This window comes from Squalius cephalus (assembly GCF_949319135.1).
Source record: "Squalius cephalus genome assembly, chromosome: 4".
NCBI lineage: Eukaryota > Metazoa > Chordata > Actinopteri > Cypriniformes > Leuciscidae > Squalius > Squalius cephalus.
The window spans coordinates 42365020-42389391 of record NC_137125.1 but is presented as its reverse complement, the minus strand read 5'-3'; the positions used below and the strand labels follow the sequence as shown (position 1 = coordinate 42389391).

General features: G+C 39.7%; 2 protein-coding genes across 4 annotated transcripts; one reads left to right on the top strand and one right to left on the bottom strand.

The window, feature by feature from the left end:
• Window positions 1–3: 3 nt before the first annotated feature.
• On the bottom strand, window positions 4–13469 carry parpbp (PARP1 binding protein). Of its 2 annotated transcripts, none has more exons than XM_079870274.1 (11): window positions 12034–12203; window positions 11634–11810; window positions 10428–10661; window positions 10208–10318; window positions 9079–9249; window positions 8809–8963; window positions 6526–6703; window positions 6264–6445; window positions 5495–5576; window positions 1869–2064; window positions 4–744 (listed from the first exon to the last, which is right to left on the bottom strand). In XM_079870274.1, the coding sequence occupies exons 2-11, from the start codon at window positions 11781–11783 to the stop codon at window positions 440–442; spliced, it is 1764 nt and encodes a 587-aa protein (XP_079726400.1). In that variant the 5' UTR covers window positions 11784–11810; window positions 12034–12203; the 3' UTR covers window positions 4–439. The 2 variants fall into 2 exon arrangements, with proteins under 2 accessions (XP_079726400.1, XP_079726399.1); XM_079870273.1 differs by lacking the exon at window positions 12034–12203 and adding an exon at window positions 13388–13469 and having other exon boundaries at window positions 11–744.
• Window positions 12745–24100, top strand: nup37 (nucleoporin 37). Of its 2 annotated transcripts, none has more exons than XM_079870275.1 (10): window positions 12745–12842; window positions 13241–13449; window positions 16023–16147; window positions 17472–17544; window positions 17892–17986; window positions 22854–22944; window positions 23105–23286; window positions 23595–23645; window positions 23730–23823; window positions 23902–24100. In XM_079870275.1, the coding sequence occupies exons 2-10, from the start codon at window positions 13294–13296 to the stop codon at window positions 24013–24015; spliced, it is 981 nt and encodes a 326-aa protein (XP_079726401.1). In that variant the 5' UTR covers window positions 12745–12842; window positions 13241–13293; the 3' UTR covers window positions 24016–24100. The 2 variants fall into 2 exon arrangements, with proteins under 2 accessions (XP_079726401.1, XP_079726402.1); XM_079870276.1 differs by having other exon boundaries at window positions 12765–12935.
• The last annotated feature ends 272 nt before the right edge of the window (window positions 24101–24372 follow it).

Below are 24372 nucleotides of genomic sequence, written 5' to 3'. Positions count from 1 at the left end.
GTATGATTTTAAAGAAAGGAAATAAAAATTTATTAAAATCTGCAAATGATGGGTTGTGTTTAAGGAAAACAGAAAGTATACATTATAAAAATGTACTCCAGTCACACAATCATCAATTAAAATGATACAGTTCAATCTCTGCCGACTCAATCTTCTCCCATAAGTCTCGAACATGCCCACAAACAAATATATACACACACCCTGTCAGTATCTGCAGAAGAGTTCCCTGACTCATGTTGATGTGATTTGGTTTTTATTAAAGGGATAGTGAAAGCATTTAAAGGGATATTTCATGGCAAAAATAAAAGGTTTGAAAAAATGAGGGTGTAAATGACCAGTTTCAGATGACCTATCCCCCTTAAATGCATTTAGACTACCAATAAATTAAATATGTGCTTGTTGCCAAAACAGCATCATCAATAAGAGATCATGGAGTAAATTATAGTCTGAAAAATCCAGTCAGTTTGCCCTGACCAGCAATGAGCTTCTTGCCGGCAGCTTTACTGCTCCTTTTCCCCAGGCCTCCAGCGGGAGCCTTGGCAGGGGGTCTTTTCTGAGGGGGCTGGTTCTCTTCTTTTCCATGCTCAGCGCACTCTCTATTGGCAAGCTTTCTCTTCGAGGTCCCGGTTGCTCTTCGGAGCTGTTCTGGCTGGGTCCCCTTCCCACCTGCTTGCTTCCAGGCATTTCCACTATGTTCCCCCAGAGCGGATTGGCCGGGACCTTCACACCTCAAGTTAGTGGCCTCTGGGTCCACATCCACAGAAAAACAAGGGGGGACAAAAGAAAAACATTGGAATTTGAGAATAAGGTGAAACAATGAGCAGGAATAAAAAAGAGGGAGGGCTGAGGACGGAAGGGTAGAAAAGGTTATGATGAAATTGCTGACGTTAGTCTGCACTTTAACAGGCGGTGTGTTTATTTTACAGTGCTGAAGCTGAACATTTGTCATGTAACCTGGTGGAGCAAAGCCCGCGTTCCCACAAAAAAGCAAGCGAGGGGGGAAGAGAAGCGTGTGCTCTCAGGGTTTTTACAACAGATGTGGGGGCGGCCAGGTTTTATGGGATGGGGAATCGTTTAAAGGTTGATCTTAAGTACCAGTCCCCAAGCAGGGACTGGGCAGGGATCGAGGCCTGGGCTGTGGAGGTGGACCTGGGCATCTTTCCGACTGTGTGGCGTCAGAAAAGGGGAGCACTTCTGCGTGTGTGCGCAGTGAACAGACCAAGCATGAAGGTTATTCAGTACACTTAGAACTGAGCCCCCTCTTGTTAAAGAAAAAGAAAAAAAAACATTGGTCTCACTTTAGATTAGGGTCTAACTTTTGCCTCAAACTCCTAATTACTGCTTGTTAATAGTTAGTAAGGTAGCTGTTAAGTTTAGGTATTAGGCAGGATTAAGGGATGTAGAATATGGTCATGCAGAAGAAGGCAATAATATGTGCTTTATAAGTACTAATAAACAGCCAAAACCATAGTAATATGCATGCTAATAAGCAACTAGTTAATAGTGAGAATTAGACCCTAAAGTAAAGTGTTCCCCAAAAAAAAATACATGAAAACATATTGACTTGAACAGATTTCTTGCCAGTTGGTTACAGGAGCTGGGACTCTAATTCTAGAGAGCCGTTGATAAGACATGAGTCTGTGGCATGCAGTCAATATCAGTTTGATCAATTTTTTTTTTCCCCCGCTAGAATCGCCACCGTTTCTCAGAAGAGAAATCCTACAGATTTTAACATCTAATATTTAATTTTGTCAACTTTTAAGAGGACACAACAGCATCTACATGGTCTCAAAGCTAATACACAACGACTAAGAGTGACAAAACTACTTTTTGACATAATGGCATCTTTAGCTTTGCAGAGACACTACCTTTGAGTCTGTTGTCCATCCCAGGGGAGTCACACTCTTGCTCCACAGATGCATGTGAAGAGATGGTTCGTTTGGGTGCAGGGTGCGCACAGGTGGGAAGTTGACTAGCACTTGGAAACTCCAACACCCGGCTGAGGGGCAGCTCATCGTCCTTGTACGTACACGCAAACTGAGAGCGGATGGTTGGCCGCACAACCTGAGTGGGGGAAAAGTGTTAAAATGGTCAATAAATATACATTTTCAGTTAGTGTTGAGTTTCAAAAAACGTGAACTGCTTATTCTCATGTATGTGTATGCTGTATATAAAATAATATTTAAAAAATGCTACTCAGTGCTATATTGCCAAGAATATTCAAATCGTCACAAAACCAAGTGTTTAAGTTTGTAAGACATGAATATGGTCAACGAAAGATGTATGACACAGTGGCACTGCAGCACTGGTCCGATAGGACAAATAACATTCCCATCAACTACACAGAAACTCTCTCACACTGGCCTCTGGTCATCGGATCATCCTTATTATTCAGCCCTGCTGATACAACATGGGTGGAAATGACCACATCTAAAATCTTATGAGAAAGAATACAAAAAAAGATAAATATTGCGGTCCGGAGGCCGTGAGGAGCATGAAATAAGGAAATGGTAGCTTTAACAGGCGTAGTGAACCTCTAAGGTCTCAAGGGTCTCAGAGAAGCGCTGATCCACCGCTTTCAGGGCCTTTGATCCATCCCTGCTAAGGATTATCAGGATTCAAGGCTCTCTCCCTTTAGGCTAGCCGGCCGCAGTAGGAGAGTGGAATTCAGCAAAGTAAAAAAATAAAAAAATACTGCAGGCATAGTTGGGTGGGACTGCAAAGCGTAGAGAAAACGGGGCAGTGGGTGTATGTGGGGGGGGGGGGAAAATCAAAGCTTGAGTGCAGCTTTTCAAAGCACTTCTCAAAAGAGCACCTAAAACAACAGTATCGCTCAGACTGGGTGCTTTCGTATGGGAGGCTTATATGGTACGTTGGGCAGCCCTGACTGCACGCCAACAGAGAGCCCAAGAAAAACTGCAACAGGCTGGGTCCACCAGCTACTTCCTCTGATATGAACGTAATCATTAAGCCTTCAATAAGATGAGGGGTGTGTCTGCGTGTTTGTGAAGCATACAATGAAATGACGCATGATTGAATAACACCTGCCCTGGGAAAAACCCGAGGAGCCAGCTGACACAGCACTAGTAGCACAGCAGTAAGATTAAAGGAATAGTTCTCTTAAAAATGAAAAAGTTGTTTCAAACCTGTATGAATTTCTTTCTTCTGCTGAACACAAAAGATAATCTTTTGAAGAATGTCGGTAACCAGACAGTTGATGGACCCCATTGACTTCCATAGTAGAAAAAAAAAAAATACTATAGAAGTCAACGGGGTCCATCAAGTGTCTGTTTTCAAGTGAACTATTCCTTTAAGTTCCCATTTACACATGAAATTAACGTTGAATCAACATTGAGACATATTGTTATATTGAGACATATTGTTATAATATAGAGACATTATTGTTAACACATAGCAATGTGCATCGAAGTACTGTGATTAATTTGAGGGGAAGGTCTCTGATTTTAAACTACTCATTGTGTTCCTGTATGTTGAAAAAAAAACAAAAATAAAAAAGAACTATTATTATTATTATTATTATTATTATTATAAAAAAAAGTTTATGAAGTAGAATTAATTTACACATTCAACTCAATTAGATATAATATAAGATATCTATATCCAGGGTGTTTCCCTGCCTCCAGCCCACAATGCTGGAATAGGATCCAGCATCCCTGTGACTACATAGGATAAGCATGTTGGAGAACGCATTTTTTATTATTAGTATTAGTATAATAAATTCCTATTCAGAATAGCCTTTTTACCATTATTATAATTGATTCTACTTTTAGAGTTTATTAAATAATATTTTTATTTAATATATAATATTAATACATTTTATTGATAATCAAAATAAATACACTTTGGAAAAGTGTGGAAGTTTGGTTTTGAAGGACTACAACCAGAGATCTCACTTATCAAACTATTTCTTTTTTTATTATCTTTCAAATTATATAAAAAAAAAGGCAAATAGACAAATGAAAAAACACCAATAAAACAAAATGGAACAAATAAAGTGCAGCACATGCAATGACTGTGGTAACTTTAACCATTGCAATGACACTATGACAAAGATATTGCTTTCCTTATTCAAACTGATTCCCCCCTTCCCAATAATATGGCTGTTTTCAAGGGTTTTCCAGGACTTAAACTTCAAAAAGTCAAATTAAAGTGCTTGAAGTACTTGAAGCACAAACCCTGAATATCAAATTGCAGGTACTTTTTTTTCTTTTTTTTCTAAATTTTCCACATCACAAAACATATGTGAAACCATTTACACCTGTACTTAGACAATCCACTTGAGATTGGGTAACTTGATGCAGATCTTAATACAAGAGTTCTGTTTTGAGCGCATTTTTAAATGGACATGTGCTGCTGGAGATGTGCTAACTTTATGTAAAAAATTACTATCATCTTTTTTTATGTATAATACTGGCCCTCAAAGTACCGACTGTGGGGTTCATTACGTGTGCATTAAACCTTACTACATAACTGTACTCTCTGCAGTCGTACTGCTGGAGGAAACTCTTGATCTCTCCCCGTGCCAATCAACGTCAGTTTGTGATGAAACTATTGGAGTACGACTGGACAAAGTCATTCTGCAGACAACAGGAAACAATAACCTTTCAAGTTTCCCTTGCTAGCGGAGTAACGCCACTGATATGGCATGTTCAAAGTGAAATTGATGCAGAAAGCTTCCGCCCGTCCAGTTCAGGAAGCGGTGAGCTGCCCGGGGACCATTACCACTCACTAACACAGGAAGGCGGCCAGAAAGTGGAGGTCTAAAGAGACATCTGCTAGTGCAATCAAATAAAGAAGCCTTTTAACAAAATGTGCCTTGCATACATGTTCACAGAGCGCTCACCACTTCTTGGTTGGTGAAGATGCCCAGTCCTTAAAAAAAAAAATTTAAAGTGCCATTCATCACCACATTTAAAACGTGTTAGCAACCCAGTGACTAGTTAAAGTTGGTTTCAGAAACAAGCCTCTTTGACAGGCATCATTTAGTTCCTATTCAGGCAGTTGTTTCATATTAAGGGATTTATTCCTGTCAAGAACTTTATGACCAAATAGTAAAATAAATCCTTACAAGGCCAGAAGACAATCCTACATTTTTAGCACATGCAAATATAATCTTTCTTCTCACAGCCCTCCAAGACCATTTTAAATGTTTTCTGGATAAGATAGGCTTGAAGTGTGTGAGTGCGCATCACTGCCAGAGGTTATTGGTTCAAGTCTGGAGTGTACTGTACTGCACTAAATTTCACACTCAGTGGTTGTTTTTATATAACAGGAAACCCTCTGCACAAGCACCATGCATAAAAAACAGCTGTAGTGTATAAATTTGCACATTACAAAACAGAGGAAGCAGATGATATAGTTCGTGAACGTGCATTACTTGCTGTCTGTTTTTAAAATCAAGCGTCACATTAAATTTTTGTTTGACCGCTATTTGAGACCAGGGTCTCTGCTCACAACCTCGATGATTCTTTACCTTGGACTTGATCTGTTCTTGTTGGTTCAAGACGCGGTTCTGTAAAGGTTTTGGAGAAGATCCCGTAGGAGCTTCTGGAGATCTATAGGCACAAATTGGAACGAAAATAAAACGAGGTGTTGAAATGCAAATGAAAATACGACATAAAAATAAATAACTGCAACAAACAACAGTTTTAATTAGTCCAATTAACACAAATTAACTTTTTGCCACACCTGTTAAAAGGAGAGTTAAACAGATCAAATAGACAGGAACCATCTACTAACTCTACAACAACTGTATTTTTGCATCATTAAAGAAAACAGCAACAACAATACTACTTAAACTTTTTTTAAATTTTAGAATCCATTTTTGACATCAACTACTGGCCTGGCATGCATAATACAGTGTTTTTAGTCATTTTCGCAAGGGAATGGGGATCATTTTGATTAGTGAAAATGAAAGTGACATGTGAAGGCCAATGGTAAATTTTACCTCTGCATTTATCCCATCCAAGTTAGTGCACACGCATTAGGAGTAGTGAGTAGTGAACACACTCGTGGATACACACACCTAGAGCAGTGGGCAACCTTTTTTGCTGTGGTGCCCGGGGAGCGATTGGGGGCTAGGTGCCTTGCTCAAGGGCACCTCAGTCATTTCCTTCCAGTATTAAGAATTGAACCCACAACCTTTGGGTTACTAGTGTGACTCTCTAACCATTAGGCCACGACTGCTCATAACATTTTTAGATCATTGCCTTGTAATCGTACCGTCAAAGGGTGTAACTCACTTGTACAGGGTAAGAAGACAAGCTCCAGCGCTGCCATTAAGAATCGCATGATCTTCAGAAAGCAGTTCCGCCTTGTTCCTGCAGGGCGGGGCTAGTGCCTCTTCATCCAAAAGGGCCATCAGAACCTTAACAGTCTCTCGGCCCCCATAGGCAGTAGAGTGGTTAATAGCATGCGCTTTGGGCTAAAAAGTAAACATTGTGTCTTACTAATAATGCTGGTTTGGAGAGATTCAGAAAATAGAGTACATCAACTATGTTTTACCCTGGCTGGACTAATTCCTGTGCCAACCACTGACTGAGTCTGCGTGGTGTGTATTTGGCTGATCCTTTCCTTGAGACTTTTGGCAGTGTCCTCTGCTGCAAGGTATACTGGGTCTCCACCACTGCGGCCTTTGACCAAAGCAGCTCTGATACTAGACACCAGCTTGGATCCAGCTTCTCTGTTTGAGACAAGACAGACAATTAACAAAAACAAGCCTTTTCACCAAACCTAAACGTGCAGTTACAAACAAGGAGAGAACTCTCCTTTGGGCAGTTTAGTTGGCAAATCAACACAAGAAGCTGCAAGGTTTTAACCAATGATTTTCCATGACTATTTTTTTTGTTGCAATTACTAGGTTTTAAAAAACAAATTGCTTATGAATCTTACAAACTAATGTGTCAACCGCTTTGGCTTTAAAAACAATTCACTCACAAACAACTGTGGCTTGCAAGTTTAATTCTACATTAACATCTATAATTGCATAAATATGCAATAAATAAATATTTTCAATATATTAATAGTTGTTATAACAAGCTATTATTATTTGCACTACTTAACAACCGCTGATCATAACTTTAAAAAAAGAATATGTTTCAATGTCTTCTCTAGGCCTTTAAGAAATAAGGTTTTCAGATTTTCCATGACTGTCAAACTCTTGAATATTAATTATTTGTTATATAAAGACATTTATTGCAGAATTGATTAAAATCTAGTGTGACCACTCTATAACTCATGTAAAAATGTGGTCTAGGAGGGTCCAAGAGGTTTTTGTGCCAGACCAGTGCTATTGCTGTACTCCACCTCACTTTGTGTGTGAATATATGAACAGATTAATAAATGTAAACATTTGGGCTGCAGCAGGAAAGAGGCCGCCCTGAATCCCTGACCTTGCTTTTGTGAAAGGGAATTACAGTAACAGAATCATCTGGGAAAACAGATGTTAGCTGTACGAGAGACCCCGATTCCCCCGTAAGGAGTGTTTGTGTGTGGTAATACAGTACTCCATAAGGTGCTGGGAGGTGGGGAACTGCACAGGCAGGGTAGCAGGCCGATGAAAGACCCCTTTTGGCGCAGCGCTCGCACTCGCTCATCAGAGGAGAGAGACGTGCCGGTGAACAGGACCACATGCAGCAGGTTCAAGGCACATCCATCAAAAATGAAGTTGATGCACATGATGCAGCGCAAGGAAATGATCTTGCGTCCTTTCTGAATAACTCAATCATCCACACTATTCAGCTCCATGTGTTGTGCTGCCAAATGTCTAGTGGAGATTTGCTCAGACGTTTTGAAGTGCAAGTTATCATTGCAGAATCTCAGCGTTATGACGTTTAATCAGAGTTATCAAACTAAGGTGGGACAAGTCGCCAGTTGCTGTTCGGAACAACACACTTTGATGTTCTTCAGATAAACATGCTTGAACAATTCAGGCAATTTCATTAATACGGGTGCAGACGTCATTAAATGTTGCGTTTGAGAGAAGAGGAACATGCATCGATAGATCGACGAGAGGATCCGTTTTCAAGATAGGAGGAGACCAACAGATCTACAAATACAGATAGCAGGAACATTTTCTTTGGGCCAAGCAATGTGATACAAAATCTGTATAAATCAAAGGCTTCTATTCTCTCAGTTGGGGTTGTGCACTAATGATAGAGAGATGCAAAGGAAGTCAAGGCCAGGTCATGACATTCCTTGCTACTGCTTCAAAGCAATGGCTATTAGAATAGTATACCACTCATACTACTGCTGCAGTTAGTATACAGAATGTACGATGTGCAACACACAGGGTGCCAATTTTCTGTGTGCAAATTGTATCTGCCAAAAAGAGCAATATACAACAGGTATTGTTTCATGGCATGGAATAATGTATCCCATGATGCAGTGCACTCAAACTGACCTGCCATTTCCAATACCAGTCATTGTTGGCTTTACAAGTACTCGGACATTTTACACAAAATTGGGGGATTATTATGCATAGGCAACATTATGTCATCGACAGTGTGAAGTCATGTGAGCAACTAGAAACTTTATGGAATAATGCCTAATTCTTTACTTAATATTATAATTACAATAATCATGTTCAAATAAATTAAATAAATGTTGATATATATATATATATATATATATATATATATATATAGCCCAATTTTCAATAGTAAGGTAGTTCCATTCTGAACACAGCAAATGTCTTGAGTCTACATTGCAGCTGTAGATATTTGCCAATGTTGGACATTCAGTTCCTACAGAGTTCCTATTCAGGCCAAATAGGGCATGAAAGCGTACCTTGGATTGGGGGTTTCTCCTAAAATGTCTTGACACTGGTCGACAAAATTGAGAAATTCCGATAAACCCTTTATGTGCTTCCTTAAGGGGTGAGACTCAGGTGGGGCATACCCCTTTCCTCCCAGCTGTATGGCCCTGACAAACGATGTCACTGTCTGAACACACAATAAGGCAATTAATCAGCATTCACATTAGGCTTAAAAAGATGTGTAGTTGAACAAAAATGTGTGCAATTGTGAATTTATCTATTTGAAGTCATTGCAAATTCACCAAGAAAAGAGACGAGGCGTTGTTGCATGCAGCATGCCTCAGGTCAGTAAAGGCGATGTGGCCCAGAGAGCGATTAGGGTTGTCCAGGGTGTACACGAGAGCCAGGTCATTCTTACAGTTCACCAGAAGGCCCAAATAAGAACAGAAAACTCTCCTGACAACTCTCTGTATCTGAAAGAAAAGTTGAACAACAACCATTTGCGATAATTGGTATTGTATTAAAACTCATGTTAATTGAAAGAGTGAATGGTTTGTTTTTTTAACAGGAACAGTTCATACTCTTCCGTTCTGCAATACTGATGAGTCAGTTAGCGGACTTGGACTCATGTTGTATAGAGGACGGGCTTTTTCCACAACCCCTTAAGCTTAAACAGGCCAGGCTCATAAACTTCATCACCCCCAGTATTACAGTGGCAAAGCCCAGCGTCTACTCGCACATAAATCAGAGCCCAGCAGAGCAGCTGTGAACAGAACTGGGCAAGAGTAGCAGTAGTTTCAACACACTATACAAAGTGTTTTTAAAACATCCTGTTCTCATTTCTCGATTCTGAATGATATGATATTCACGTTCTTCTGAATAAGAGACATCCCGGGTGTTTAATTTAACAGGAAACAAAAGGGAGAATGAGAGCCAGGAAAAGAAAACTAGAGTAAGATCTTGACATCAGTCAGAAGTGCCAGAATCAACACTAATTAACCCTTTGTTAAGCTTCACCTTTCTTAGTTGCTGTTACTAGGTCCAATAGCTTTAAAACGTTCCATAGGATACTGATGTGGATTATTTAGTGCCAATTATGCCAGTTAATTGTTCATATTTGGCTTTTTTTTTTTACGGTTATTGGACAATAATATACCCATCCATCTAATGGGAGTTAGGTACGTTTCAAAGCAGGTCAGCCATTTCAAAAGTGTATATATAAATAATTGTGTGTATAAACCGTAAATAAATGTTAATTAAATATACTTATAAATGAATATACAGTTTTAAAGTGTCAGAATTAGGTGTATTTAATATTCAAGTATTTTTTCCCCATTTTTTTTTTTAAATAATTTTACTTAAGTAAATAGAGACAGAAATGTTAATCGTCTTGGATATTCTCAAGTTTAATACTAATACTTCCCCGGTTACCTGTGGACTGCAGATTCCAGCCTTGTTAGATGGAGTTGCGGGACACACAGGAAAAGATTCCATTTTTTCCAAACTCTCCTTTTCACCAATGAGAAACTGAAACAGTTGCATCTAGATATCGAGATAAGACCGCAGATTAAGGAATACACCACAGGTTAAAGTTCTTTCGGAAAGACGACTGAAAGAATAACCAAATCTGAGGCCCGCTGGCAGCACTCACCGCAGTTAGGGGCTCCTCAGGGTCCTCATTTATCCGAAGCTCCTTGAACATAATGAAGACGTCAATCAAGTCCACAGTATTTGTGCGTTTCAAAAAGCAGTCATACTCTTTTCGAATGAGGTCATAGTTTTGTGGAAGAGGGATATCGTTGTGGGATAGCTGGAGCTTATCCAGAAGGAAGTATTTCCAGGCAGCCAAGACTTCACTCAAAGCAACACCAAAGTCCCCATACTCCTGTCAGGAGAAGAGCAAACACAGGGACAAGCATATCACGCACAACCGATCCACAGAAAATGTACAGATATGGAACAAAATGTATGATTCAAACTTGCGTGACTCTTTTTCTTTTCTTTCTATTACTACATGTATAAAACTGAATTTTCAACAGCCATTACTCCAGTTTTAGTGTCACATGATCCTCATAAATTATTCTAATCTGGTAATTTGCAGCTCAAGAAAGATTTCTTATTATTATCGACAGTTGTGCTGCTTAAAGGGATAGTTCACCCAAAAATGAAAATTCTGTCATTAATTTCTCACCATCATGTCATTCCAAACCTGTAAGACGTTTGTTCATCGTCAGAACACAAATGAAGATATTTTAATGAAATGTTCAATGTTTATATGTGAATAAAAGTCAAAATTTATTCGGTTCATCATATAAAACGATCGAGTCTCTTTAGAAAATTTGAATTAAACCGCTCAATTCATATGAATTCATTTTACAATCTCTTTATGAACTTTTTGAAGCGTCAAAGACAAGTGGTACTTGCGTAGCCATCCATGGAGGGACAGAAATCGCTCAGATATCATCAAAAAGATCTTCATTTGTGTTACGAAGATTAACAAAAGTCTTACGGGTTTAGAACAACATGAGGGTGAGTAAATGACAGAATTTTCATTTTTGGGTTAACCATCTCTTTAATCGGTAGTATAAAATCTAAAGAATAGCATTTATTTAAAATATCACTTTTTTGTAACATTATAATTATCTTTACTGTCATTTGATCAATGTAATGTATCCTTTCTGACTAAAAGTATTAACTTCTTTTAAAATCTTACTCTGGCCACAAATGTTTGAAAGGTTTTGCTTTTACAGACCTTTCATGCTTGGTGACTAACATAATTATTCACAAAAAGTAATAACCAAGATTCTGAAGATGTGGACTAAGTCTTCAAACCAAGTTCCTAACAATGCAACATTACCTGCTTGTTGACCCCAGCCATAGCAAGTTGTAGGTCCATCAGCATCCCATCAGCCCCTTGGATGGTGGTCCTCTCAGAGTCCAACACCCTGTGACACTCTCTTCTGAAAACCCTGGTCATTGTTCTCAGGCTTTCCTCCATAACCACCATTATTCAATCTTTACAAAAAGTACGTTACTACGGGGTCAGAAAATTGAGCAGGTCAGCAATGTAATGATTATGAGCAGACGGCAGAACATACATGCAACCCAGCCACACCTCACATATAGCTTTCCAACTCTACTTCTGAGCTAGAACAGAAAGTCCAAAGACATCAAGCAAATCACAATAATAGTCAGGAACAAGAGCCCCTTTGCACTTTATTAGGAACAGAACCTTCAAACCTCGTAGGTCAACTTACCAACACTGATATTAAGACGCGTCCGAGGTCTCTAATGTGAAACATATGGGAAAACAGACGCCAGTAAATAAGTTATTATAAACTGGTGCGCTGCCTGTAAATTTAAATCCACATGCCAGAACGTCTGAACCAATCACCGAGCGGGATGTGTTGTTGGCCCCGCCCCCGTCAAACAGGAAGTCAAAAGCGCAACGGAACAGTCCCGTTTGTTTTCTTTCAAACCGACATGTGTATCATTGTTGACAATAAAATAAATAATATAACTCATAATAGCGATGTGGAAGAATATGAGAGCTACTGCCACCGCTAAAAACAGGACATTTCCCCTGGGCTATAAATCGGAGTAAATTATTTTTTTACAGTCTATGCTCCAGACCCTAGAGAAATTATTTCATTTCAGTCCAGACAGAAATCAACAAACACTCCTATACATCTTACTGGCACTAAACTAAAGCATTAATCAGTACGTTTTACACTTGTTTATATCGTTTGTATATTTTATTAAGCATTTCCGCAATAATAAGATCAGTAAAACATTTAGAATGTCCAAATGTACAATTATTTATGTTAACAACAAAATATAAATAAAGCTGTGCAGGGGTACAAAAAAAATAAATAAAGAAGTGGATTAATATATCTTTTTTCTAATGAGCCAAAAAAATGCATGATATTTCTATGGGCTTGCGTCATGATTACGTCACTAACCTGGAAGAAAACAAACGCGATCACGTGACCAGAAAGCGCGCTGAAAACAATCACCGCATGTGTTTCATTTATTCGACCAGACGATCTTCATAAAGTTATCCCAGGTTTGTCGTATAAAGCTTTAATATTTATTTTCATGCGCATGAATCGTCTAGACTCGTTACACATCAGTGTGCTGTCTCTGATCTGAAAGAAGTGTAAGTTAGCAGCTATTTCACACTCACAACTTCGACAGTGAAAGTGTGTGGAGAGCGTAAATAAATAGTAATGTATTTATTACTATTACATAACATGAATGAGGTACAGTAGAGATTAAGTTACAGTGGAGTTTATTATACAAATATATTTGAAGCTATATTTTTTAAATGAGTTTCTACACAGCACACATTTCATCCTATTACAGCACATTAGATATATTGTAATACTTAGTGAACTTTTGTTAACCATTTCCTCCAAATAAAATGCATTTTAATTTTTTTCCCCCTTGTTACTTATCATTTAGAAAAGAAAAGTAACTCATTTTCATCCAAATAATAACGATTCGTTTGATGGAAGATGCCAGATGATACAGTTCGCTCTGCAACCTACACAGTGCCCTGCGAGGACTATGTTCATGTAGTGGAGTTCAGTCCATATGACTGTGGCTCACCTGCGTCACTCCTGGCGTATGGAGGAAACCAGTATGTGGTCGTGGGCACTTGTCGTTTTAAGGTAAGAACAGTTGTCCACCAGAATGATCAATCTGTGACAAGGGCACTCTAAAATCTATAACCTTCCTCGAGATCTACCTCACTACAATTCATCTCCAGCACACCTGTCTGTGATTTGAACATTGATGAACCAGTTCAGGTGTATTTGATCACAGGTGGGACAAAACACCCTAAATACGATTCAAGATAACTAATCTTTAATACTACATAGGGTGGATAGTATGCGGATGCAAGGTGGACAAAAGCACAAGCAGTTTTGCTGACAAAAGTAAACACCTGTGCTTACATGTAATTGTGTATACTGACAAAATATTTTGCTACCAACTATAAGTTGCATATCGAATTTCAATGTCATTTTATATTGGACGTTTGGGGGGAAAAAACTCTTAAAAGTATTATGTGTTATGTTCATTCATCACACTTGAAATTAAAGGGATAGTTCAGCCAAAAATGAAAGTTCATTAATTGCTCACCCTCATTTCGTTCTAAACCCGTAAGACTTTCGTTCATCTTCGGAACACAAATGAAGATCTTTTTGATAAAATCTGAGAGCTTTCTGTCCCTCAATTGACAGCTACGCAACTACCACTTAGACACTTCAAAAAGATCATGAAGAGAGTGTAAAACTAATCTATATGAATTGAGTAGTTTATTCAATTTTTTTCTGAAGAGACATGATCGCTTTATATGATGAACAAATTGAATTTAGGCTTTCACATATAAACATTTACCAACTCGCACACCATTTATGGTAAACGGAAGCTCAAGCATGTTTGCTTGACGTGCGAGAACCAATGATATTCATTCTCATGTGTTAAGCCCCGTTCACACCGCCAGCGACTTTGTCGCTGTATGTCGCTAGTCTCTGTACTGTGAGTCGCTTGTGTGCGTTCGTAGTGCTGTCGCTCTAATGCTATTGGTAGACTGCACGTCTGGCCATATCTATACAAAATACCATCACAAGTGATATATACAACTATATCATTTTAATTTGACTAGGAATTAGGCTCAAAAGAATTAAAAGTAACAGTATGCTGTTGAAAGAGTGTTTTTATATTACCACAGAAGTGTTCAGTGGATTAAATAATTTATCGTTACTAGATTAACGATCGATCAATCAACAAATTAAATTCAATCATACTGTCATAAATCACTAAAACGTCATTCGAATTTGACAAATAATCAATTTCCTTGTCCCTAATAGTCAACATAATGCAGCGGAAACTGTAAAATGAACTGCAGCAGTGCTAAAATTGGATCATAAAATTACAACATTCGAACTATAAATGTATGAATTAAACTCACTGAGACTGTCGACAGTTTCTTTTCCATGCATCATTTTATTATATTCATGTATGTGGTTACAGTCAAATCATATAAAACAGTGAAATCGCCCTCGAACTCTTCTGTCTTGCCTGCACTCGAGACGGTGGCGTGAGCTCCACTGAATGCCTATTCTTTCTTATTGGTTGTCGCTCGTGAAAATCGCTTCTCATTTGCATAAAGTTGACATTTCTGAACGCTTGACACGTCCACATTCTGTCGCCAACGGTCACTGTCGCCAGCGTTCCATTGAAATGAATAGGATTGTGTCGCTGCGTTGTCGCTGGCAGTGTGAACAGGGCTTTACACAGCACGTTTGAGCTTCCGCAAGAGGTTTGTTCTTGCGCGTCAAGCAGGTTCAGTTGAGCTTCTGTTTATGTTCGCTGGTTGATGTTTATATGTGAATAAAAGACTAAATTCAATCTGTTCATCACATAAAGCGATTGAGTCTCTTCAGATAATTTGGACTAAACTGCTCAATTCATATGGATTGGTTTTACAATCTCTTTATGAGCTTTTTGAAGCTTCAAAGTGGTAGATGCATAGCTGTCAATGGAGGGACAGAAATTGCTCAGATTTCATAAAAAAAAATCTTAATTTGTGCTCCGAAGATGAACGAAAGTCTTACGGGTTTACTTTGGAGCGACATGAGGGTGAGTAATTAATGACAGGGGTGAACTATCCCTTTAAAGGTCATATACATTTCTGGGAGTTATGTGATATAGTATTGTATACTAGCTATTTTGGCAAAAGTAGTAGGTTGTCTAGGATTTGTAGACATTCAGAAATTGCATAATCGCTGCATTCTTCCCTTTAATATAGTCGGCAAAAAGCAGTGTGTGAAAATATTACATAAAACAGTGTTCGCATGTAATGGACGGTTTACTATCGTATGAGGCCACTGCATAGGCAGTGAAGCCATGCTGTAGGTCACATGATGATTGTAGTACATCTGGATTGCATTCAAACTATAGACATTCATACTACATAAAATATTATACTTTTTAACTGTGGCAAAGTAAATGCTTGAAGTACCTACTCAGCGAGTATGCGATTTCAGATGCTGCCAAAGTACATTGTATGCATCCTAGAGAAATAGTATACTGTTCCGAATGTAACCATTCATATCTATCTATAAAAGAAAACACTCTTTCTACCAGGATGGTGCCTAGCCAACAGATCTAGTCTTGTCTGCATTGACACTACATTTGAGTGATGGTGCCCACAACCTAGCGGTTTGTGTTTGTGCAGGAGGAAGACACAGAGGTCGAGGGTGTAGAGTTCACCTCTTTGCAAGTATTCATGCATGGAGTACGCGTGGATGCCATCGCATGGAGCCCTGAAACCCGTCTGGACAAGCTTCCTCCGGTCATCAGGTACGGCTTTGAACGTGTACTGCTTATTTATGCAGGGGTGAAACCGAATGAGACTGATAGATTATAATGTGACTTTGTGTTTGTAATAGAAGATGTGGAATTATGATGATCTATGGAAGGAGCACAGGTCTTGATGCCAGACACCATACAGTTTTTCATCTACAGCCGGGTTCATTCTCTTCATTAGAGGCTCAGACACAGCATATGATAATTGATTTATTTTACCGCACAAATCCTGATATTCTTTTAAATGTTAAGATAAATATGCTTTCTCTGTATTGCACTATTGAATTTCCCTTCCTAATTGATGTCTGAGTCAATTGCGATATTTGAGAGTTGAGATATTTTACCACACATGCACAAACATACTCATTTTTGTTCAAATAAATGTGCTTTCTCAGAATGTTTTTATCACTGAGAGACCCATTTTCCAGGGATCAATTAATTACCAAGATTTGTATGTTCATGTCAAGCAGTGGAAAGTGTCTGTCACAGCTTTAGTTTGATCTGGTTTGTATCAAGAATTTAATAAGATGTTGTCAGTCTGACATGTCCTTCCTTAAGCTGTGAACTTGGGAGTGTTCTGCTCCCGGTGGGGAAGTTTCCTGTAGCTTTAGCAGCATGGGAAGGGCAGAGTTATTTCCTGGCCATGCTGTGGTCAGAGCGGAAGGTGTAGCGTGCTTAACTGTGTGCACTGCCCCTTATTTGGGTTTATTTTCTTCTTCATTGTAGGTGTACCTCTTGGGAATGGAGTACTAGAGATCTTATTAATGTTTCCTGGACGTGTGGGTTGACAGAGGTTATTGACTGGTTGACTGCCTGTACTGCTGGCATGTAAATGATTGGTATCGTTGTGATGTTACGCCATCTGCGCAACAATCTAGCCAAAGACAACTCGCAAATGAACATGTTGATAGAACTTTGTGATTGTAATTGGACCTTTCATGGCAAGAACTCATGTGATTCTTATTTGTTTGAGGATGTAAGAAGATTTTGTGTCTGTGTGTGGTATAGTAACATTGAAATGTGCGTGCGATTCTCTAACTGAAAGTGTTTTTCTTGTCAGAGGTGAGTTAGTGTAATTGTGTGAATAATTACTGCTCCTGATTAGTGGCAGAGCTGTTTTATTGGGTTTGGTTGGATTTCTGAACAGACAAATGTGAAAATGGCGTGATGAAATTCTGACTTCAGTTGTATGTCTTTAACATTTTGAATCTCTCCAGTGTTTTATCTTCTGACTGTGGTTTATTACACACCCACATACATGATGGTGGCTAAATGCAGTGTTTTATTAAAAAAATAAATAAATGTGCTCCTGTTTCAGGCTTTGCACCACAGCGGCAGACAAAAAAATCAGGCTGTGGACATCCAATCTCCAAAACAACTGTGATTTAAAGGTAGCTTGTTGAAAATTCCCAATATATTAGCAATGATTCTGCTGGTGTTATAAAATTACACAATGTGTCAGTATCAAAATGATTTGATTTGAAATTTGATTCATTTCCATGAATCAGTTCAAAAGGTCTGAATTGATTCAAATGAAAAATCAATTGAACTACCCATGAGCATCATCACTCAAGGTTCACAAATATTATCAAAAGGCTGAAAAATATCAATATATATAATGTCAAGATGTTGACTGCACACCCATCTATCTATACGGAAAAGTTTGTCTTTGTCCTTGGCTGACTGTTCACTGTATGAATGTTGTATTCCAATTTTTTTGATTTCTTGTGTTGCCTAGTTGATGGAAGGCCACACCAGCTACATCAATCATCTAGTGTTTGAGCCTGCAGAAGGAAAGCAAATAGCCTCTGTCAGCGATGACCACACTTGCAGGTTAGTTGCACTTTAGTCCGAGTGTATGAGTGTGAGAAAGTGAAAATATATATGTGTGAGTGTGTTCTGTTCTCTGTTAATGATGCAGAAAGTCTTGACCAAATTTCCACACTGAAACCCAACACTAAACACAACATGGCTCGCCGTTGCTCTGCGTAAGCGTCAACCGCCACTTGCTCGCACAGTTTTTCTAAGTAATTGGTTAAACGTGGAAATCCAATCAGTAGCCATGGCTTTTCCTCTCCACGGCCACAGTTAACGAGCTTCTTGAATGTGGCCCCACCAATCAGCCACTGAGGTAAGTGCGGTTTCCTGGCAGTCAGAGGTAATGTAAGAGAGCACTCCTGGAGTCTCGGGTCTTCCCTTTTGCGTCAGAACCATGTAACTGACACACCTGGATGTTGTAGTGCTGTGGCCTGCCACAACTCTTTAGTCTTCCCAGCTTGCAAACCTTAATGGCTTCAAGGTGGATGAGGACCAAGACGGTAGTTTTCCTTATAGAGATCCAAATTTCAGCAACTGGATCCTTTATGCAGACCTTGCCATGACAGTTTTATGGTATACGTCTTAAAGTTTGGATGGTGTAACCATGCTTTCTCAACATGATCAGGTGATTTTGCAATTTCTGTGCCATTGCCTTGTAGATATTACATCCTTTGTTTGATATTAACCATCATCTTCCCCATCAGGTCTGTGCTGGGATCAGCATGCTTGAAGCTCTGCTCTGAATCCAGTGCATTTCTTGGTGCGCACAGCGCCTGTGTCAGCATGTGAACCCATGTTAGCACTGACCCATTGCGCTGTGATAATGTTTTCATACACTCATCATAGGGGTGGTGCGCCATTGAGAATAAGAGTGCTCTAGGTCCATCGCTCTTCTCGCAGCTGTTTTATTGATGTTGGTGGGGCTTCAGGCTGTGATGAAAGGAGGAATCGCTGATCTTTATCACAGTAGGAGATGAGACCGTTTCAGTTTTCAGCTTCGGCAATAATGGGCTTCTTCTCTGCTGGATCCTGGATGTGCTGAAACCCCTTTTGTAATCCCTAACACCCCTAAGACTGGCCCAGGGAGAAGCAGCTTATTATTTTGATTAAATAGTAACCATTTCTTATGAATAAATCATGGCCCACCCGACTGCACAGTAAGGTGCAAACCACTGCAGTTACCATATATTACTAATCCTGAACTGCCAGCTCAAATGAGAGATTTGATATCATGATTTGAGATTTGGTGTCTCGTGGTCATGCTCGCAAGGAAAACAGACAAATGTTACCCATTGTGCCCCCCATACTTTACACATGCCCATCAGAATTTAGAGGCAGATAGTTGATATATGTTGCTTTGGTCAGTAGATTTTGTGTCAGAGTGTGTTTGGTTGGAGAGGAGAGGGGCCACTGAAGGGATCGAAGCAGGAAACATCCGCCGTAAGCCTCAGTCTCCCTCTCCTGTGGAGCCAGAGAAAACAGTGGAGCGCTCCATCTGCAGAAAGATTTAAATTCTGTCACGTTGAGAAAAAATGGGACGCAGGAGGAACAGCGAGGTGGAACAAGAGAAAGATCAGGTTAATGTTAGAGAAAGAGTGAACCTTTTCCAGTCAGGCCACACAAACTGCTTTTGATACAAATCTGGCTTTCAGATGGAATGTTTTTGCATGTGTGACACTTTCCCTGCTGAAAAGATCAACTTTTCTATTCAGCAGCATATGTTTGGGATGCTGGTCCCCCAGCATGGGATGCTAGTATGGTCGTGTCCATACAATGGTTCTTAACTTGCTTATCCAGCAAGCCTCAGTTGGTCTGCAGCAGTGCAGCCTTATCTGAAAATGTTGAAATGCATTGTTCTTTTCAGCAGAGTTGTTCTTTCACGCAAGTTCACATAAGCTTTATCTTTCCTGCCTTTTAAGATATTGCCATTGAGGATGAATTAACCACCTCAATTATAGAATCGCCTCAAAATCAAGCAGTTTCAGATCTCCTCTAGTGTTACGTGTGTGTGCTGAGAAAAGAGTGCAGTTTGTTTCCTTTGATTACTGTTGGGAGTGCAGGTCACACAAGGAAAGTTGACAGAGTTCACTGTTGGAGAATTAGGCATACCTTCTGTTCTAAAGGATGACAGATAATGCAAGGAGTGTTCTGTTATATAGAAAGATTGTTTTATCCAAAATAGAACATCAGAAGTAACTTATTTGAAACCTAGGTAGCAACTTCACTTGAAAAACAAATTGCACTCATCGTGTAATGGGTACAGGAGATTTGACTACAAATAAGACAGGTGTGTTGGAGCAGGCTGGAGTTAAACTGCAGGAAGATGCTACTCCAGAAGCAGGTCTAGACAAACCCGCAATAGAGTTTGGCTTTACAATGCTGCTAAACTGATGACACATAACTTCTCATCTAAGAAGGATACATTTGGTGCTGTCTTAGAATTTTATAGATGCAAGCCAAGGTATCTTGGAAGGCAGCAAAATGTTGCTGCTTACGGTTTGGTACCACCTTTCAAAGGTGCATGTGATGCCTTAAAAGACTGTCTATACTGTCAGAAGAAATGTGCAAAAATTTTACCTTTAGAGGTACAACAACTTGTTACTGGGGCAGTACCCCTAAAGAGCCACGTTTGTACTTTCTATACCCCAAAAGGGTGCATATTAGTACCTTAGAATATGTACCCTAAATGTAGTAATATGCACTCTTATGGTACTACTATGAACCAGCTTACTAGGTTTTGAAACCAATCCATTATGTGAGTCTGGTGACGATGGCTGTTTTCAGGTTAGTTTTGTTCTCTAGGTTCTGTGTGAGGTTTTAAACTTTTCATACCCTTCATGATTGATTCAATTATACTAGACCACAAAAAAGTCTCATTTTGGCTGCTGAGAGCACCTGAACGTAAACAAAACTTCTGACACTGTTGTTTTAAACAGGTCAGGTCTGAACTGTTATTCACATCATATTTGACAAGGAATTAGCCACTGACCTGGTCACCACCATAAATGTTTGTTTCAACAGTTCTTAACTCAATTTCAGCATTTCTCACCCCTGCCCCATCCTAAAAATCACATCACACGCTCCGCTCAGCTTCCCGGTTGTGCAGTGTGGGAAAACACAGACAAGCCAGACAGACCCTCCCCTTGTTTTCCCTCTTAGATCTTCCGTGACTTCAAACACTTCCATCTCTTTCAACTCGTATTGTACATGGCTGTTGCGTGTTATCCCACAATGCTGCGTCAGTCATTGAAGAGCCTTACGCAATAGTAGCAGTATATTGTTTGTGATGCTTCCCACTTTTTTGTGTGCTTAGTGTCTTAATCCTCATTTGGCTTTGTCAGGGTTGTAGAGAGCTGACTTTTCACCGCCTTGAATACCCTGGCGATAGTCAGGGCTGGCGGTTTTGGTTTTGCGTGCAATTGAACTCTTGCTTGGCGAGGGGTTCTGAGTAAATGGGTTTTAACCATGTTTGTGTGGTGTGGTCTGAAACCTCACTCAAATGAGCTTGATCAGAGCAGAGATGCCCCAGACGCAGGGAGACAGTTCAGGAGTTCTTGGCAAATGTGTTGGACAGAGCTTAGGTGCTTACAAAGACCCCTGTCTGGGAGCTGTTGAGCATGAGGCATGTCCTCCAAGTACCGCCCAGCTGAAGATATTAATCTACCCAACTGCACGGTTGACATTCAGACAGGCTTTGGAGTGCTTTTGGCCTTAATTTGATGAAGACTTCTCAATGACCTCATCAACTAAGCGGTTGTGCGTCTTTCCTATTAATGGAGGGCTTCTTTTTTTCCCTCTTTCTCTCCCCCCATGCTTTCCCAGAAAACCTCCACAGTTCTAACTCATTTGAGGGAAATTGTGGTTCTCTTCACTCGGGCCTCTGTGATGTGGTAAACCCAAGATCTGATCTCCAGTGAAACCATCCAGAATCTGATCTCCAGTCTTCTCCGTCCAGATGATTTATTGCGTCTGCTTGCAGGCCTCTTGCTGTACCTTTACTTGCCCTAGCGTGCCTTCACAAACTTCGAGAAGCAGATTTGGAGTGAAAGTGTTCTGTGCCTGGGAAGAAAAGGCTGGGAGGTATTGGCAGTCCTGCTTCTCACTGGAACTCCAGTTCAGCTGCAGGAAAGGGTTCCTGTAGTTCAACTGGTCGAGCATGGTGCTAACAACTCCGAGGTCATAGGTTTGATTCCCAAGGTACACGCATACTGATGATATTATAGCCCTGAATGATAATATATCACTACTGTCTACTCATCTATTGGTTGAAATATATTGAATCTATTGAAGTTGTATTCAAACTCTGTAGTCTTATGTCATCCTGTTGTTTTATTTAGGTTAGTGGCTTATGGTTTTGCATTGACGGGAAGTTATTTTTAGCATCTGGCTTTTTTTCTGTGCCTAATTGAGCTCTTATTATGATTATGCTGCTTTTGATTAGTGTCCTGGATCTGACAGTTCTTTTTTAAGTTTGTGTATGCCTTTGAAAGGGTAAGAACACATGAGGACAGGGGTGATGTAATAACCCATTTATGGCCGCAGTCTTTTTTCCTGTTGCTGGCCCATTTCCTTTGTCACGGTGACCTCCGATTTTATTGCGCCACTTATAATTTGGATTAGATTGTGAATTTCTTGGACACAATGGACACTAAAATAGGGAAAAAATGAAAAAGAACATCCACAAAGTTAAAAGTGCACATGATTTGTTTCACTCCCTAGTAGTTTTTCCAGAGATTTTATGTTTTGACTATCAAGTACTATCTTTTGGCCATCATTCAGAATGAACCATGTGGACAGCTGTAACATAATTCACCAAAAAATCTATCTCTGCATTTTGTATTGTATTTACCTGAAAATTATATTGTTGCTTTCCTTCCTGAAGAGTGTGGGACCTTGATGGCAATGAAACCACTTCATTCAGACTGCGTTCCCCCGGTGTAAGCGTCTGTTGGCACCCCGAGGACATCTGTAAGGTCAGAAACAAAAGTCTTGTAGAGAACTAATGTGTACTTTTATTTCATAACATTCAAACACTCAAATTTGATTTTGAGTCCCAGATTTTCAGTGTGGTTTCAGACTTAAGGATTCCACTGTATACCAAAATAAATCAATATATATCTTCATTTGTTACAGTTAATGGTGGCGGAGAAGAAAGGCACAATACGGTTCTATGACCTCGTTACACAACATGCCATTCTGTCTCTGGACAGCGGGCAGATGCCACTCATGTCAGCTGACTGGTGTCTCACAAACACTATTAAGGTTGGAGCTGTGGTGTCCAATGATTGGGTGATCTGGGACATTACTCGCTCCAGGTAAACACAACTTTGTCTCTGTGGTCAATGTCATTGTTCAAAGTGTGTTGTGTTTTTGCAGTGAGTTACTTTTAAAGCAGATTTTAAATTTCTTGTGTGGTCAGCATGACCCAGGCATATTGTCTACTATCTCCCCTGTTCTACTTAATTTAGTTTATCTTCCTGAGAATCAAGATTTTAAGTCTTACATGAGCTCCTCCACACTAAATCACCATAACAACATTCAAATGAGCAGTTTTTTGGACCATGCTGTAATCTAGGAGTGAATTAAACTGTCTGTAAATGATACTGATGTGTTTTGCCTGTAGTTATCCACTTGAGAAGAGGCCAGCTCATGTTGGGAAGGCGAGACATTTCAGGTACATTTTTTACTAAAATTCAGATCATTCATTATTTGTTGGACTGCGTTCATGACTATAATGCTGGTGGCCTCTCTTCTACAGATGGTCAAAGGCAAATGAGAATCTTTTCGCCACCACAGGCTATCCAGGAAAAATAAACAGTCAGTTATTGGTGCATCACCTGGGCCATCCACAGGTTTGTAAAATGACGTACTTGTTTGTTTATGTGTTACCTTCCTACCTCAAGCCTTATGGTACACAATTGTCATTGCAGCCTGTGATGATTGGTTCAGCGTCTGTGGGGGCTGGTCTAAGCTGGCATAAGACCCTACCTCTTTGCGTTGTCGGTGGGGACCGAAAGCTGTTCTTCTGGATGACGGAGATGTAACCTGGATAGGATTCAACTGGAGAGTTTTTCTGTTTTGCTTTTTCAACAAATAAAGTCATATTTTTCATGCGCTGTCACTGAACTTACTCCGCTGTGTCTTATTTTATAGGTCACTTGGGTTAGAACTCAGACTAACAATTGTGGGAAATGAGACACCTTTCTCTCTCCCCAATTTTTTCCCCTTTTTCTGCGAAGCATTGTATCAGTGTTTTTGGTGTGGTGTTCTGCCAAGCTGGCTTAAAGTTGAGCCAAAGGTCGCCAAACGGCAGGAGCTGGCAGTTTTCATTGCAGAACGATTGAGTGTGAGAAAAAAAACTCTGTACAGGTGCTCATATAGACTGTCTCACTGACTCCACC